The following is a 17,255-nucleotide window of genomic DNA, read 5'->3' as shown; positions in this document are numbered from 1 at the left end:
ACCTCTTCTCCCATTCTCCCCTCCCCCTTCCATTGGCAACCAGCTGGTAACTACTGTATTTTGCTGTGTATAATGTGTACTTTTTTGCCCCAACTTTTGATAGAAAAGTAAGAATGTGCATTATACATGGGTAGTATTAATTCTGTATCTATATAAATGTTTTAAATTCTTTTATTTATGCTTATGCATTAAAAGTATAACTCTGGAAAGTGATAATGATATCCTTACACAAAGTAATACCCTGGAGTATGATGATCAGTTTTGTTTCTAAATATAAATAAATAAAAATTGAATAAAAACATTAAAAAATGGCCCTGGCTGGTGTAGCTCAGTGGTCTGAGTGCAGGCCTGTGAAGCAAAGGGTCGCCGGTTCGATTCCCAGTCAGGGCACAAGCCTGGGTTGCAGGCCAGGCCCCCAGTGGGGGACACGTGAGAGGCAACCACACATTGATGTTTCTTTCCCACTCTTTCTCCTTCCCGTCCCCTCTCTAAAAATAAATAAATAAAATATATATTTTAAAAAACATTAAAAAATGTTTTTCCTGAATGTTTGAGCGAAAAACATGGGTGCCCTTTTTACAAAGGAGCACATTATACATGACAGGATACAGTAACTTCTTTTCTCTTGCTGCTTTTGAGTCTCTTTTTATCTTAACCTTTGGCCTTTTAATTATGATGTGTCTTGGAGTGGGCCTCTTTGCATCCATCATAATTGGGACTCTCTGTGCTTCCTGGACTTGCATGTTTATTTCCTTCACCAAGTTAGGGAAGTTTTCTTTCACTATTTTTTTTAGAGAGATTTCCAATGGCTTGCTCTTTCACCCCTTCTTCTGGCATCCCTGTGATGGGAATGTTAGACCTCTTGAAGTTGTCCCAGGGGCTGTTTATACTATCCTCATTTTTTTGGATTCTTCTTTCTTCTTCTTGTTATGATTGGTTGTTTTTTGCTTCCTTATGTTCCAAATCATTGATTTGATCCTCAGCTTCATCTACTCTACTATGGTTTCCTTGTAAATTTTTCTTTATTTCAATTAGTTTATGCTTCATTTCTGACCGGGTCCTTTTTAAGCTGCTGAGGTCCTCACTAAGTTCCTTGAGCATCCTTATAAACAGTGTTTTGAACTCTGCATCTGATAGATTGCTTATCTCCATTTTGTTTAGCTTTTTTTTCTGGAATTTTGATCTGTTCTTTCATTTGGGCCATGTTTCTTTGTCTCCTCATTTAGGCAGCCTCCCTGTGTTTGTTTCTGTGTATTAGGTAGAGCTGCTTTGACTCCAAGTCTTGGTAGTGTGGCCTAATGTAGTAGGTGTCCTTTGGGGTCCAGTGGCACAGCCTCCCATCACCCAAGCTGTATTCTTTGTGTGGGCTGAGTACACCCTTCTCTTGTATTTGAGCCTTGGTTGCTGTGGGCAGATTAATTGGAGGGATCTACTCAGGCCAGTCAGCTGCATGGACTGGCTGTGACCACTGACCACCAACCTCTGCCCTCTGGGGAGCATCAGCGGCGCAGGGGCAGGGGTGCTGGTGCTCTGACACCCTGTGTGGTGCTCAGACCATGCAGCTACAGGCAGTCTGTAGCTGTCCACTGGGTGCCCTGGCCCTGGGGTTTCCTGGGTGGTGCAGGTCCAGGTCAGCCCCCACCTGTGTTTTGCACAGTACACCCTGCCTGAGCTTAAAGCAACCTGGGAAGGCTGCTACCTGTGCTGGGCTTGGAAATTCCCAGTTGAAGCCAAGCTGTGAACCTAATCTGGCTGCCTCTAGGGCTCACCTGAAGCCAGCTGTTGCTTGTTTGATAAGATTTGATAGGATTTGATGTAAGAGCCAAGACTATCCATTCTTATAAAAAAGCCCCTTGGGTGGGCCCGCAAATTGGGTGGAGCAGAGCCTCTGGGGATCTCCAACGTGGGTTAAACAGTGATAGCCAGGTTGTTGGGGTCTCAGATAGGGTACTAGTTTACCAGGTCTGTGGGAGGAGGGTTTAGCAAAGGACAGTGGACTCTCCTTGCCTTGATGTTAGATACCCCAGTTTCTCCCTGTATGCCATTGGTGCCTTTCAAGGTGCTACCCCAGTGCTGAGCTCAGAGAGTGAGTCTGAGTAGGTGAGTCCGTGTGTGGGTTCTTTAAGAGGAACTGCTTAGGGTTCCACAAGCTTCTTCCTCTGACTCAATCCCTGCTGCTTTTTGTAGCCAGAAGTTGTGGGAGCTTATCTTTCTGGCCCTGGAACCCTGGACTGGGAGTCCTGGTGTGGGGCTGAGATTCCTTTCTCCTGAGATTTCCCTCCTGAATTTTTATCTACCACACATGAATGTGGGACCAGCCCATTCCACATCTATGCCCCTTCTACTAGCGTGGATGGATGTGGTTTCTTTAATTCCATAGTTGTCAGACTTCCATTCATCTCAATTTCTGATGTTCCTGAGTGATGGTTGTTCTATATTTTAGTTGTAATTTTGATGTGGTTGTGCGAAGAGGTGAGCCATGTCTGCCTATGCCACTATCTCGACCAGAAGTTCTAGACATTTTCTGTTATTTAAACTCAAAAACCATAGTGATTAATTCAACCAAATACAAATTTGAAAATAGCATATGAGAAAAAACACCATAAACAATAAAATGGGAACACAGTATTTTACTGATATCCCAAAAAGCTAATTTTGTTCATATGTGTAGAGTTCCAAAACTCAAAAGGAAAGAACAAAGAGTATGTATGGGTAGTCATTCATAATAAGAGAAATACAGATCAAAGCTCAGAGTTTCCATTTTTCGTGAATTAGGCTAGTAAAGGTAAAAAGGCCGGAAAGCCCACTAGATGGTCATGGGAAACAGATATGCTCAGGCTTTGGGTGCAAACGCAGCAGGCATCCTGTCCTCAGAATGCACCCTAACAGCATGTTAATACCCGTGAGAGGAGCTCAAGCACATGGGCTGTACCAGCGAAAGATAACCCACATCTGTTGTCAGCAGGACAAGTTACACATTAAGTAGCAGTTCCTGGTAGGGTGGAATATTATGCAGCTGTCAAAAAAGAAGATACATTTCCTTCTATATTGAGATGGAATAATCTGCAAAACAGAATTCTTTTTTTTAAGATTTTATGTATTTATTTTTAAAGAGAGGAGAAGAGAAGGAGAGAAATATCAATGTGTGGTTGCCTCTCACACGCTCCATAGTGGGGACCTGGCCCATAATCCAGGCATATGCCCTGACTGGGAATCAAACTGGCGAGCCTTTGGTTTGCAGCCTTCGCTCAATCCACTGAGCCACACCAGCCAGGGCTCCAAGACATAATTCTTCCCCAAGACATATTCTTTTTTAGAATGTTTGTTTGTTTGTTTGTTTGTTTGTTTGTTTGTTTTTTAGAGAGAAAGGAAAGGAGGGAGAAAGAAAGGGAGAGAAACATCAATGTGTGGTTGCCTCTCATGCACCCCCCACCAGGGACCCCATCCACAACCCAGGCATGTGTCCTGACCGGGAATCAAACCAGTGACCCCTTGGTTTGCAGACGGACACTCAATCCACTGAGCCATACCAGCCAGGGTCCCCAAGACATATTCTTAAGTGAAAAATACAATCTTTTCTTAAATTATTAAAGAAAAGTAATTAATTAAACCCCTTGGTTTTAGATTTTCAAAAGAATTATAGAAGAAAATTAATTTCTGATTTCCTTTTTCTCCCACAGCAAATACAAGATTCTTTTTTTTTAAGGTTTTATTTATTAATTTTTAGAGAGAGAGAAAGGAGAGTGGGAGAGAAACATCAAAGTGTGGTTGCCTACTGGGGACCTGGCCTGCAACCCAAGCATGCGCCCTGACTGGGAATCGAACCAACAACCCTTTGGTTCACAGGCCCATGCTCAATCCACTGAGCTACACCAGCCAGGGCCAAATATAAGATTCTTTCGAGCTCCACATTTCCTTTGTTGCATTCCAGAATGTTAATGGCGTGAGAGAAAGTCATGTGTCACCACTGAGTCTGCCCCTGGGTTCCTCTGAGGAGGTGGTGGGTGGGACAGTAACTGCCCCCTCTCGGTGTCTGTGGCACCTTCCCAGTATCAGGAAGCCCTGCAGCTTTGCCTGGAGCAGAACATGACCATCACTGAGGACATGGCCGAGAAGATGACTGTGTCCAAGGACTGCACTGATCTGTCAGAAGAGTCACGGCGTGAGCTGCTGGAACAGATTGCCAACTGCTGCGTGCGCCAGGGCAACTACCACTTGGCCACTAAGAAGTACACGCAGGCTGGTAACAAGCTCAAGGTGAGGAGGCCTATGTAGGCGCTTGCACTGCCCGTCAGGAGTGCGTGCCCAGGCGCGGTCCCCCTTTGTCCTGTTTCCTCCCTTTCCCTTCTCTCAGTAGGGACGAGCTTTCCCGGCCTGGGTTCTGAAGAGTGCCAGAGGGAATCGGGAGTCTAGAGCTCACTGCCGTCTGGCGCGGGCAGGCACTACCCGCTGCAGCGGGGTGGTGACGAGGCAGGCTCTTAGCGCTCCTCACCTGGCCCTGGCTCCTTTTCCATCTAGGCCATGAGAGCGCTGCTCAAGTCTGGGGACACGGAGAAAATTGTGTTCTTTGCGGGTGTCTCAAGGCAAAAGGAAATCTACATCATGGCAGCCAACTACTTACAGTCCCTGGACTGGCAGAAGGAGCCTGAGACCATGAAGAACATCATCAGTTTCTATACCAAGGGGCGGGCCCTGGACCTGCTGGCTGGTTTCTATGATGCCTGTGCTCAGGTACAGCCCCTTTGGGCAGTTCTGGGGGGCCTGGGGGGCTCATTGGCTCATGGGTCCTGATAGTCTCATCTGCTCAGGTGGAGATCAATGAATACCAGAACTATGACAAAGCCCATGGGGCACTAACTGAGGCCTATAAGTGCTTGTCCAAGGCCAAGGCCAAGAGCCCCCTGGACCAGGAGACCAAGCTGGCACAGCTTCAGAGCAAGATGACGCTGGTGAAGCGGTTCATTCAGGCCCGAAGGTTTGTTCCTACAGGAGGGTGGGAGGCCGGGTGTGCTGTGCCTTGGGCCCCACAGGAGCCTTGTGGAGTCCACCCCACCAGCAAGACTCTTGCTTGTGCCTTCTTATTCTCTGGCTCCCCCTCATGCCAGGTACCAGACCCAGGTTCCATTTCCTGTGAATACCCTTCGAAAGGAACTCCCTGGACACCTAGACGGGAACACGAAGGGCATTGTTATTGCTTCGTTCATGTCTGACCTCCTCTTCGTGGGGGGTTTCCTTAGAACCTGGGAATATTCTTGGGAAGCTTGTTCCAGAAACAACCAGTGACCATTGAGAGAGAAATCTGTTCGGGGACAGAAAGTAATGGCAGATTTGGACCCAAAGAGAGTGTCCGAGAGAAGCCTGGGACTCGCTCATCTGTGCGCAGGGGTCGAGCAGGATGGTTCGGGGGTGGTGGGGACTGAGGTGACAAAACTCATGCTCCTCCCCGTGGAGGCAGCGCAGGGCCCGCGGGAAGGAGGCTGGGGCAGCACATTTCCTCTGTGTTTAGGAGAGGCCGCCAGTCTTAAGTTGTACATGACACCAGTTTTTATTTATTGGCAAACCTTCCAGCTTTTCCAAGAGCCCACCGTGTACATAGCAGCCCTGCTTCTGCCTAAACCAATGAAAGCATTTTCTTACCTGAGAACAGGCTTTTGAAATAAGAATTCCAAACATAATTTTGATCATTGTTGTGCAAAGTGGGGCTCTTTAAAGGGCACTACTACCATAAGGAGACTGAATGGTAATAGAAAAAAGTACAATTAAAAATAAAGTAAAGGGCACTCCCTACTCACATGTGTAAGTTATGGAATGTCTACCGAGGCTGGGATACAGGAGGGAGAAGGGAGGACATTGGGCAGCAAGGACCAAGCAGCCACAGGACAGGGCACGGTGGGTGGAATGGAGAAGACTCGGGAGGCCATGGGGCAGTCTGCCCAGAGTGGCCAAATCAGGGCTCGGCAGGAACAGGGCAGCCGCCCTCCTGAAGTGGGAGCTGAGCCGCCGGAGGCTCCAGCTAACCACTCGGGGCCAAGCACTGCTCTGGGAAGGCCCCCCTCGTCCTGCCCTCACTCGCATATCACTTGCTGCTCTTCAACAAACCCCAAACATGCCTTTGTTTGTGCCAACCCCCTGTCCAGCCTCCTTGCCCACCCCCCCAAAAGGCACCCCCTGAGTCCCCCCTCTGTGTCACACTGTCCTGTTCTAGATTATTTCTTGGGCAGGGACTAGGACTGAGAAACGTTTGCTCTGGCACAGTACTGTACTCCGAGCCGTCAGTAAGTTTTGTTAAATAAATGAGTGAATTTATGAAATAACTCGTTAATGAATTGTTTTAATTCATGAGAATTACCTTCACAAAAGATTCGGCCTTTGGTTCTGGTGAGTTCTTTCTTAGAGCAGAGGGCCTGCTCCAACCTCTGACACCCAGCCCATGTCCCGGGGTCGGGCTCAGGCTGTCTCTGCTCACGGCAGGACCTACGGCGAGGACCCCAAGGAATCGGTCAGGCAGTGCGAGCTGCTGCTGGAGGAGCCAGACCTGGACAGCGCCGTGCGCCTCGGGGACGTCTGTGGCTTCCTGGTGGAGCACTACCTGCGGATGGAGGAGTTCCAGATGGTGAGGGTGCGGGGTCCTGGGCGGCTTTGCTTCCCGCGGTGGGACGTACCTGTAGCAGCCCCGCCCTCAGTCCACAGGAGCTGGGAGCTCACTGCGGAGGAGGCGTCTAGCCCGTTTTTTATTTGATTTTTTAGCCTTTTTTATTTTGAAATAATTTTAAACCGAAAAGTTGTAAGAACAATAGAACCCAAGTGTGTCCTTTACCAAATTCACCAGTTTTTAACATTTTGCCATATTTATTTTTTGCTCTTTTTTTTTCCAGAAACTTTTTTAAAAAGATTTTATTTATTTATATTTAGAGGGGAAGGGAAGGAGAGAGGGAGAGAAATATCGATGTATGGTTGCCTCCTATGCATCCCCTGCTGGGAACTGGCCCGCAACCCACATATGTGCCCTGACTGGGAATTGAACCTCAGTCCATTGGTTCGCAGGTCCACACTCAATTCACTGAGCTACACGAGCCAGGGCTGCTCTTTCTTGTTTTTAATTGTTTATTCTATTACAGTTCCAATTTTTTTCCCTTTCACCCCCTCCACCCAGCCCACCCCTCTCGCCCACAGTGAGTCCCTCTCTGTTGCCCATGTCCGTGAGTCACTCATACATGTTCTGTGACTAGTCCCTTCCCCTTCCTTCCACCATTTCCCCTCCTTCCTCCCCTCCTGCAGCTCAGTCTGTTCCATGTTTCCATGTTGCTGGTTCTGTTTTTCTTATTTATTTTGTTCATTAGATTCCAGTTATAAGTGAGGTCACATGGTGTGGGTTTTTTTTTTTCACCAACTGGCTTATTTCACTTAGCATAATGCTCTCCAGTTCTATCCTTGCTGTCGCAAAAGGTAGGAGCTCATTCTTTCTTTCTTTTGCACAGTATTCCATTGTGTAAACGCACCACAGTTTTTTAATCCACTCATCTACTGATGGGCACTTGGGCTGCTTCCAGCACTTGGCTATTGCAAATTGTGCTGCTATGAACATTGGGGTGCATAGGTTCTTTTGAATTGATGTTGTGGGATTCTTAGGACGTATTCCCAGAAGTGGAATTGCTGGGTCGTAAGGCAGTTTCATTTTTAATTTTTTGAGGAAATTCTATACTATTTTCCACAATGGCTGTACCAGTCTGCGATCCCACAAAAAGTGCACTAGGGTTCCCTTTTCTCCACAACCTCACCGGCACTTGTTGTTTGTTGATTTGTTAATGATAACCATTCTGAGTGGTGTAAGGTAACATTTCACTGTGGTTTTAATTTGCATCTCTCTGATGGCTAGTGATGTTGAGCATCTTTTCATATATCTCTGGGCCCTCTGTATGTCCTCCTTGGAGAAGTGCCTGTTAAGGTCCTTTGCCCATTTTTTAATTGGGTTATTTGTCTTCCTGGTGTTGAGTTATATGAGTTCTTTATATGTTTTAGAGAGTAAACCCTTGTCTGATGTATCATTGGCAAATATGTTCCCCCATACAGTTGGTTCCTTTTTCATTTGATGATGGTTTCTTTAGCCACGCAGATGCTTTTTAACTTTATGTAGTCCCATTTGTTTGTTTTTTCCTTTATATTGCTTGCCTTAGGAAATAAATTGGCAAAAATGTGCTATGTGGGATGTCTGAAATTTTACTGCCTGTTTTCCACTAGGACTTTCATGTTGTCATAACTTATATTTAAGTCCTTTATCCATTTTGAGTTTATTCTGGTGTGTGGTGTAAGTTGGTGGTCTGGGTTCATTTTTGTGTGTGTGTACCAGTTCGGTTCTCCCATCTTGCCATATGTATTCATTCTGTATGTATATTTTAAAATTTCTATTGTGTACATGAAATGAATATTTTTGCAGCCTATTTGAGAGGTACAGACATCCTGCCCCTTCACCCCTTAGATTGCTGAGGGGTGAAGACACCTGGGCGTTGAATTGCTACGTCAGAGGGAGAGTGAATGTTTAACTTCTAAGAAATCACCAAACTTTTCTTTATTTTCTTTTTTGTGATGTCTTTTTAATGATTCAGTCAGGATTATTCTAGTCTCACCAAACACACCGGGAACCATGCCCATCTCCTGTTCTTTCTGAAAGACTTCACGTAAGACTGGGGCCTTCTCTTCCTTAACTGTTTGGCAGAACGCATGAACAAACCTACCTGGGCTTGGAGCTGTCTTTTGGAAGGTTTCTTTCTTTTTTTTTTTTTTTTAATGACAGTAATCTTATTTATTTAAGTTAAAAACCCCAATACAGTTATTTTTTGAAAAAAGAGTAAAGAAAGTGACATCTTTCATTAATATCACCACGCTTATCCAGCTACTTGAATTATTTTGATGTTTTTCCTTTCAGAGTTTTTCACTTGTGTCTTTTACACATAATTTTAATTGGGTTATTTCTTTTTTTTAAATATATTTTATTGATTATGCCATTACAGTTGTTCTATTTTCCCCCTTCATTCCCCTCCACCCTGCACACCCCCTCCCCCACCGTTCCCCCCTTTAGTTTATGACCACGTGTCTCAAGTTCTTTAGATTCTATATTTCCCATACTATTCTTGCCCTCCCCCCTATTTTCTACCTACCATCTATGCTACTTATTTTCTGTACCTTCTCCCCCCTTCTCCTTCTCTCATTCCCCTGTTGCTAACCCTCCATGTGATCTTCATTTCTATGGTTCTGCTCCTGATCTAGCTGTCCTCTTAGTTTGCTTTTGTTTTAGGTGTAGTTCTTAATAACTGTGAGTTTGCTGTCCTTTCACTGTTCATCTTTTTTATCTTCTTTTTCTTAGGTTAGTCCCTTTAACATTTCATATAATAAGGGCTTGGTGATGATGAACTCCTTGAACTTGACCTTATCTGAGAAGCACTTTATCTGCCCTTCCATTCTAAATAAAAGCTTTGCTGGATAGATCAATCTTGGATGTAGGTGGTTGGATTTCATGACTTGGAATACTTCTTCCCAGCCCCTTCTTGCCTGTAAGGTCTCTTTTGAGAAATCAGCTGACAGTCTGATGGGAACTCCTTTGTAGGTGACTGTCCCCTTATCTCTTGCTGCTTCTAGAATTCTCTCCTTCATTTTAATCTTGGCTAATGTAATTATGATGTGCTTCCATGTGTTCCTCCTTGGGTCCAACTTCTCTGGGACTCTCTGAGCTTTCTGGACTTCCTAGAAGTCCATTTCCTTTGCCAGATTGGGGAAGTTCTTTTTTATTATTTGTTCTAATAAGTTTTCCACTGGTGGCTGTTCCTCTTCCCCTTCTGGTACCCCTCTAATTTGGATGTTGGAACGTTTAAAGATGTCCTGGAGGTTCCTAAGCCTCTCCTCATTTTTTTGAATTCTTGTTTCTTCATGCTTTTCTGTGTGGTCATTTTTTTCCTCTTTCTGGTCCACTCCATTGATTTGAGTCCCAGTTTTCTTTCCATTACTATTGGTTTCCTGTGCATTTCCCTTCATTTCAATTAGTTTAGCCTTCATATGTTCCTCTAATTTGTGACTAAAATCAACCAGTTCTGTGAGCATCCTGATCACCAGTGTTTTGAACTGTGCATCTGAAAGTTTGGCTATTTCTTCATTGCTTAGATTTATCGGCTTTGGAGCTCTGAGTTGTTCTTGAGCCATGGTTTGATCTGTTGGTGCCTGTTATGTATGAGGAGCGGAGCTGTAAGTGTTCACCAGGGTGGGGCCACCCAGGTGGCTGGTTTGTGATGCTGAATGTGGGGGCGTGGTCAGAGAGGGATAATAGCGTTCCCCTCTGCTGCTTCCCGCCATGGGGGTCTGCACAGTCTGCTCTCACCACTCACTCCTTCACCGGTTTATCTGCGCGCAAATGTGTGACCATGGTCAGCCCTCAGTGAGTCCACCCGCTATTCCATACCTGGGATCCACCACGGCTGCTGGCGCACCTGGGTCATGTGCCTGGGTCGGTCCGGTGGATTTTTCCTGCCCGACCCTGCTCTGCTGCTGGCTCTGCCCCTCTTACTGGTTTGGCTGAAGGGTTCATGTTGTCAGACTTCCGTATAGTTCAATTTTCTGTGGTTTGGCTGCGTTTTTGTTGCTAAAACTTTGTTGTTTTTAACCTTGGTTGTGCAAGAAGGCACAGTGCTTCCACCTACGCCTCCATCTTGGCAGAAGTCCTCTGGAAGGTTTCTGATAATTCAGTTTAACTGATTCTCGAACATTTTGGTCTCAGAACTTCTTTGCCCTAGGAAAGTTATTGAGGACCCTATTTATGTGGATTTTATCTACCAATATTTACTGTATTAAACATGAAACTAATTTGTAAAATATTTGTTAATTCACTTAAAAACAGAATAACATGCTATGTCTTAACATAAATAATATTTTCATTAAAAATTACCATACTTTCCAAAACAAAGATTAGTGAGAAATGTAGCATTGTTTTACATTTTTACAAATCTCTTTAATGTCTGACTTAATAGAAAACATCTGAATTCTCAATGTCTGCTTCTGCATTCAATTTGGTAAAATAGGATGTTTTAGTGGAAATATATCAAGAAAATCGAGCCTCACACCAATATGTAGGTCAGAGGGGGAGGCGTATGCAACAGCCCTCTCGGGAGCGGAGAGAGCTTCTTTGACGCCACACCAGGAAGTGCTGGTTCGCGAGCGTCAGCTGCCATGAGGAACCTGTAGCCCCGCCAGCGCCTTCTTGTTCTCCGCTGCGTGTAACCCGCTGTCTGTCGTGGATCTTCTGCACACAGAAGCTTTGTAAAATCACGATGGTCATTAGCAAAATCTTGGTTCACTGAGTTATACAAACATTAACACGTTTCATTATATATATTCCTAAAATCTCATTTGTTAATATCACCACCAGTCTTATCAGAGGAAGAGCCTTTAAGTATCGTGAAGATGTCTGGCTCCTGGTGGCCAGTACGTAAGGTTTCTGAAATTCTAACTTTTGTTTGAAAGCTCAAATTTTATCCTCAGCAAAAATACTTCAGAGTGACAGTTTCACTTTGTTCATTTTTGAGAAAAAGTCTGCCATATGTCCAAGTCTAAATAACCGCAGTTTATCTTTTAGTCGTTTTTACAACTAAAAATGGTGTTCCATGGAAGTAGCAAATTTCGCTCACAACCCACACTAGAGTATTTCCGCATCGTCACCAACAGTCGGTGCGATCGGTCTCAGTTATTCCGGCCGTCTGGTGGGTGAATCACTATTCACCCACCATCTCAGAGTGGTTTTAATGTCTACTTTCTTTTTTTTTTTTTTAAGATTTTATTTATTTATCTTTAGAGGGGAAGGGAAGGAGAGAGGGAGAGAAACATCAATGTATGGTTGGTTGCCTTTCGTGCGTCCCCTGCTGGAAACTGGCCTGCAGGGAACCGGCCTGCAACCCCAGTATGTGCCCTGACTGGGAATCGAACCGCGATTGTCTGGTTCGCAGGCCTGTGCTCAATCCACTGAGCTACACAGCCAGGGCCCTCTACTTTCTTTTTTAAAAAAACATATTTATTTATCTATCTATCTGCCTATTTATTTATTTATTTATTTAAGAGAGTGGGGAAGGAAGGGGGATAGAGAAGGAGAGAAACATCGACATGAGAAATACCAATTGGCTGCCCCTTGTAGGCGCTCTGACAAGGACTGAACCCGCCACTTGAGCATGTGCCCTGACCGGGAATCAAACTTTCAGCCTTTCACTCTGCTGGATGATGCTCCAACCGACTGAGGAACACTGGTCAGGGCTAATGTCCACTTTCTTGGTGACTAATTAATGACTCACTGGCTGTCGCACATCTTCTGCTGTAACTGCTCAAATCCTTTACCATCCTTTTCTGGGTGTCTGTCTTCTTATTGTTAATTGTGGTCTTTATATGTTCTAAGTACACTTCCTTGATCAGACATACGATCTGCCAGTGTTTTCTCTCAGTCTGTAGGTGGGTCCCTTCTAACCCTTTCTCCTCTCTTTCTGGAACTACAATTACTTGTATATATTGTTCCCTGGCTCAAATGAATCTCTTCTCTTTTTTCCCCCCAGATTTTTTCCTGTTTCTCATTTTGGGCAGTCTTCCTCTTCTGATCTTCCACCCATGTTTTACATCTGACCTAATTCCCACCCCTGGGGGTCTAACTTGGTTCTTTTCCCTTTGTCTTCCATGTCCATCTTCATTATGCTTATCCTTTCCTCCACCTTCCTAAGCATATGAAGTATATTTATAAAAGCTATTGTAAAATCCTCATCTCCTGTGTCAGCTCTGGATCTGTTTCTATTGATGGACTCTTTATTACGGCTCATTTTTTCCTCTTCTTTGCATGCTTGGTCATTTTTTACTGTATTCCAGACATTGTATTTTAGGTTGTTGAGTGATGGAGTCTTCGTGTGTGTATGTATTCTTCTAAATATTTCTGAGGTTTGTTGTGAGATGAGGATAAGTTACTTGGAAACAATTTGATCCTTTTGCAGCTGTATTTTGTCTCTGTCAGGTGGGTCCAGAGCAGCCCCAAGGCCAGGGCCAGTTCACCCCCTACCACGGCATGCCCTTCCGAGAGCTCTCAGCTCCCAGTGTGTTGGCAGGCCTCCCCACCCTGGCTGGTAGAGCGTGAACTGCTTACTCCTGGCCCACGTGGTCGTCTCAGGCATTGTTCCACCTGCTCCTTTCTGATGGAATTTCCCGGGCCTCGGGTGCTTTCCTCACACACTGCAGTGGTCGTTAGATGAAGTCTCAGGACCGTCTGCAGGTCTCTGAAGAACGCTTCTCTCTCTTTCTCTCCTACTCCCTCACTCCCTCCGATTTTCTTTTTATATTTGGTTCTCAGCAGTTTGATGGTGATGTCCATAGGCATTTTCATTCTACTGATACTGAGCTTCTTGGGTATGTAAATGTACGTCCTTTACTAAAGTTGGGGAACTTGTAACTTTTTTCTTTCAAATATTTTTCTGCCTTATTCTCTCTTTGTGGGATTTCAGTTACATGTTAGGCCTTTTCATATAGATGAACACACATTTGTAATTCCTGTTCATTGTTTTAGACCCTTTTTCTGTCATTGGAATTAGATAACCTAATGACTTAACTTCAAACACACTGATTTTCTTCAGCTATCTTCAATCTACTGTTTACCCCTTCGGCAAAGTTTTTCTTTTAGAGTTTATATTTTTTAGTTCTAGAATTTAAACTTAGTTCATTTTTCTTTACTAAAATTTCCTATTTGTTCATTCATGAAAAACAATTTTCCTGTGGGGGGGGACAATTTTTCTTCATACACTTGAGCATAGTTATAATTGCTGCTCTCAAGTCTTCGCTGATATCTGGATCATGTCAAGTTGGTCTCCATTATCTGTTCTTGTTTGTTTGAGAGAGAGAAACATTGATTTGTTGTTCCACTTATTTGTACATCCATTTGTGATTCTTTGTGTTTGATTCCTGACCAGGAATCAAACCTGCAACCTTGGTGTATCAGGATGACACTCTAACCTACTGAGCTACCTAGCCGAGGCTGTTATTTGTTTTTTGAGTATAGGTCAAGTCTTTCCTGTTTCCTCCAAGTTTTCTTTTATCTGGCAATTCACTTGTTTATTTTTTGTATTTTGGACATACGATGCTATCCGGTAAGAGACCCCGAGTCCCATTATCCTCCTCCAGAGCAGTATTGCCGTTCGTTTCTCCCCCTCCCCCCTTTCCTCTCTTTCTTCTGTTCTGTAGTCACCTTTGCTCAACCCAGAGCCTAAACTCTCCCCCACGGTGGCCAGCTGCTAGAATCTCTGCTAAATACTTTAGCTTTGGTGCAGCTCCTTGGAGTTTGCCCCTGTCCCCACTACGTGAAGAGTGTAGGGTCCGCCAGAAGTCGGGGCAGTTCACACTCAGAACTCGGGCTGTCCTTTGATGGCTCTTTTTCGACATCTCCTCACATTCCAGTTGTTACGGTTGAGCCCAGTTCTGACTCTGGTTTTTAAGCTGTGAAGGGTGTGGTTTTCTACGTGCCTTTTAGCTTCTCACAGTGGCCCCGCCTGGGGCCGCCCACGACAGAAGTTAGAATTAGACAGAGACTCACCTCTCGTGCTCCTCCCTCCCATCTGCCTGTGCGCAGTGGTTCTCCAGTGCCTTTTATGTTTTGCCTGGCTTATCACTGTGTCGGGAAGGGTAATACTGATTTCTCTGCCACTACTGGGAGCTTCTTTCCTCATTCTCTTTAATCATAATCCTCTCATAATCAACATAAGATTCTACCTGGCTGCATTTTTCCTTCGAATTCCAGAGTCATCTGGACTTTGCCAAACCCATATACATGGTCCACCTGCAGCAACTTCTGCGGCCACCAGCTGAGTCACCCGGCAGGTAGTTCCTGGCGAGACCGCAGTGACCCCAAGGAATCTCTCGGTTTCCCTTCCTAAGTGCTCACAGACTGAGTATTGACTGGTTTCAGAATTGTTGCTAGTGAACTGTGCCAGCCTCATTAAGCTGAGGGTTCCAGAATTCACAGGAAATTTCCAGAATTCATCAGCAGCCTCCTGTGGGTCTGAAAGGTCAGCACCATGACACCCAGATTTCCTGCTCTTAGCAGGTACTTCCCTTGGCCCCCACCACGTCCACTTCCTCACGTTGTGGCCGTGAGGACACAGCGCTGAATCTGATCTCAGCAAGGCGGGAAAAGTGAAATAGGGACAAAATTGGACTGTGGAGATGCTCAGACTACTGTCTCCTCGAAAGGAACAGAAAAATCACATTTTAAGTATTATAGCAAATTTTGTGTTGTCTTTATCTTTGTTTGAAGCCTATGGGATTTAATGACTAATTTTTTTTATGTGTACGTAAATTTAGAAAGTCTGGGCATACACAAGTTTCCTCCTGGTGAGTAAAGAAAACCCCTTGTTGCTGCTCTGATGTCCTTCCTTAGTTTCACTTCCAAACTTCTCTCTTCACTTTCTCTCCCCACTCACGTCTCCCTGCCCTGTCATCGGAGTCAAGTCCTGACAGTCTCCTGATGTTGGATGGTCTTCAGGGGTCGGGATGTCCAGTAACATTTCTTTGTTGCCCTTCACCTGCCTTTGGTGACCGTGCCTTCCTTCTAGAAACTTTGCTCCTGCCCCTGTATTAAAGAATCAGCTCCGCACAGCACGGAGTCCCACTGCCAGGTCCTTTCCGACCCCCCAGCTCTTCCCTCCCCAGCTCCCACCTCCCTCCCTCCCTCTCTGCCGAACCTTAGCCCCTGCCACCCTCACCGCAGCTCCCACGCTGGACCAGCCTTGGTCTTGGCACCATGTCCGGTGTGCCTAGCACAGCACCTGGCCCACAGCAGGCAAGTGGGAGATTCCTACGGAAGCCTCTTCCTGTGTGGCCTTCGGGGGGGGGGCGGAGTGCGCAGGGGGGCACAGCTGTGTTCTGCCCATCTCCCATCCTTCAAAAACCATGTCTAATCTTTACATCTTTATTTTTATAATCTTTTATTTACTTTTAGTATCTTAGTTATATCTGTCCAAAATAAGATTGCTCTTAAGTTTTTATCATCTTTAAGAAATAGTAATATCTGATCACTATAAATTAAAAGCTCCTAGAAATTTTGGTCACATTCTGAATTGATATAAAATATCCCTTGTGGGTAAGCCTTAGAAGCCACATGAGCACCTGTTCCTACCCCTTTGTGCTTATGTGTGGCCCTCCCTGTGGGTGAGTGAATATAGCCAAGTGTGAACAGGTGCAGGCATGGCGTGGCAGGTATCTGCTGGTGTAGCAAGTATGGGCAGGTATCAGCAGGTGTGGGCAGGCATAGGATGTATGGGCAGGTACAGGCAGGTGTGGGCAGGTATACGTAGGTGTGGCGGGTATGGGCAGGTGAGGCATGTGTGGGCAGGTATAGCAGGCATAGCAGATGTACGCGTGCTGGTTTTGCCTCAGACCTCCCCACCCCAAGGCTGCTCTGTGTGGCACCCCCATGTTCTGCCACACACTCCCACTGGCAGGACCAGAGGAAGTTCCACAGGAAGACACTGACAAGTTCCATAGTTTACCCATCTTGGATCAAGGACCACACATGTAAGAATCAAATTAGTCACAGGCCCAATTAACTGGAATACACTGGATGCTTGGTCAGAATTAATAAGACAGGCCACGTACATGTTGCTGCCTGCCAGCCAAACAGACAAGCACGTGGCCCCAGACAGCATGAGAAAGATGAAGAAAGACATGAACCCCTCCTTTCCTTGTGGACCCCTGTGTACATCCAGGGTGTACATCGAGATCAAAGGGAGCACGGTCCCAGAGCACACACGGGTTTTTGTACACAGGCTGCCGCTCACAGCAGGGGTCTCCAGTAGCTGTCCTCGGACGCCAGCACTCCTGGACACGCCGCGAGCCCCAGACTGCACCCAGGCCCCTCACTTGAGAAGCCGGACGGCTCCTCTGACCTTCAGGGGCAGGTGTTCAGGAAACTGCAGTGAAGGCACAGGCACGTGGTTCTGAGGGGAGCTGACCCGGTAATGGCTGTTCTGTGTGCTGCAGGCCTATAAGTATCTGGAGGAGATGCGGAGACGCCTTCCCGCTGCCAAGGTCTCCTACTACGTGAACCAGCAGACCGTGGACGCCGTGCACCAGGGCCTGGGCATCCCTCTAGCACGCATCGTGCCAGAGCGGACCCACCACGACAGCATGGAGGACCCGGAGGAGGTGATGGAGGAGGTTGAAAACGACCTCTGAGGGCCTGCTACTGGGAAAGCTTTTCT

At 45.8% G+C, this 17,255-nt stretch overlaps 1 protein-coding gene across 3 annotated transcripts in view; it reads left to right on the top strand.

The window, feature by feature from the left end:
- Positions 1-17,229, top strand: part of IFT140 (intraflagellar transport 140) — a 100,580-nt gene extending 83,351 nt beyond the window's left edge. For all 3 annotated transcript variants that reach the window (XM_037157130.2, XM_037157129.2, XM_037157131.2), the window contains exons 26-30: positions 4,051-4,257; positions 4,519-4,731; positions 4,809-4,975; positions 6,472-6,613; positions 17,035-17,229. In XM_037157130.2, the coding sequence (XP_037013025.2) occupies positions 4,051-4,257; positions 4,519-4,731; positions 4,809-4,975; positions 6,472-6,613; positions 17,035-17,229 (924 nt within the window). The remainder of the gene's footprint in view (positions 1-4,050; positions 4,258-4,518; positions 4,732-4,808; positions 4,976-6,471; positions 6,614-17,034) is intronic.
- Positions 17,230-17,255: the final 26 nt, after the last annotated feature.

Source organism: Artibeus jamaicensis, unplaced genomic scaffold (genome assembly GCF_021234435.1).
Source record: "Artibeus jamaicensis isolate MK-2021 breed Jamaican fruit bat unplaced genomic scaffold, CSHL_Jam_final contig_700, whole genome shotgun sequence".
Lineage (NCBI taxonomy): Eukaryota > Metazoa > Chordata > Mammalia > Chiroptera > Phyllostomidae > Artibeus > Artibeus jamaicensis.
Note: the sequence above shows the minus strand (reverse complement) of the source record. Positions and strands in the feature narration are given on the sequence as shown.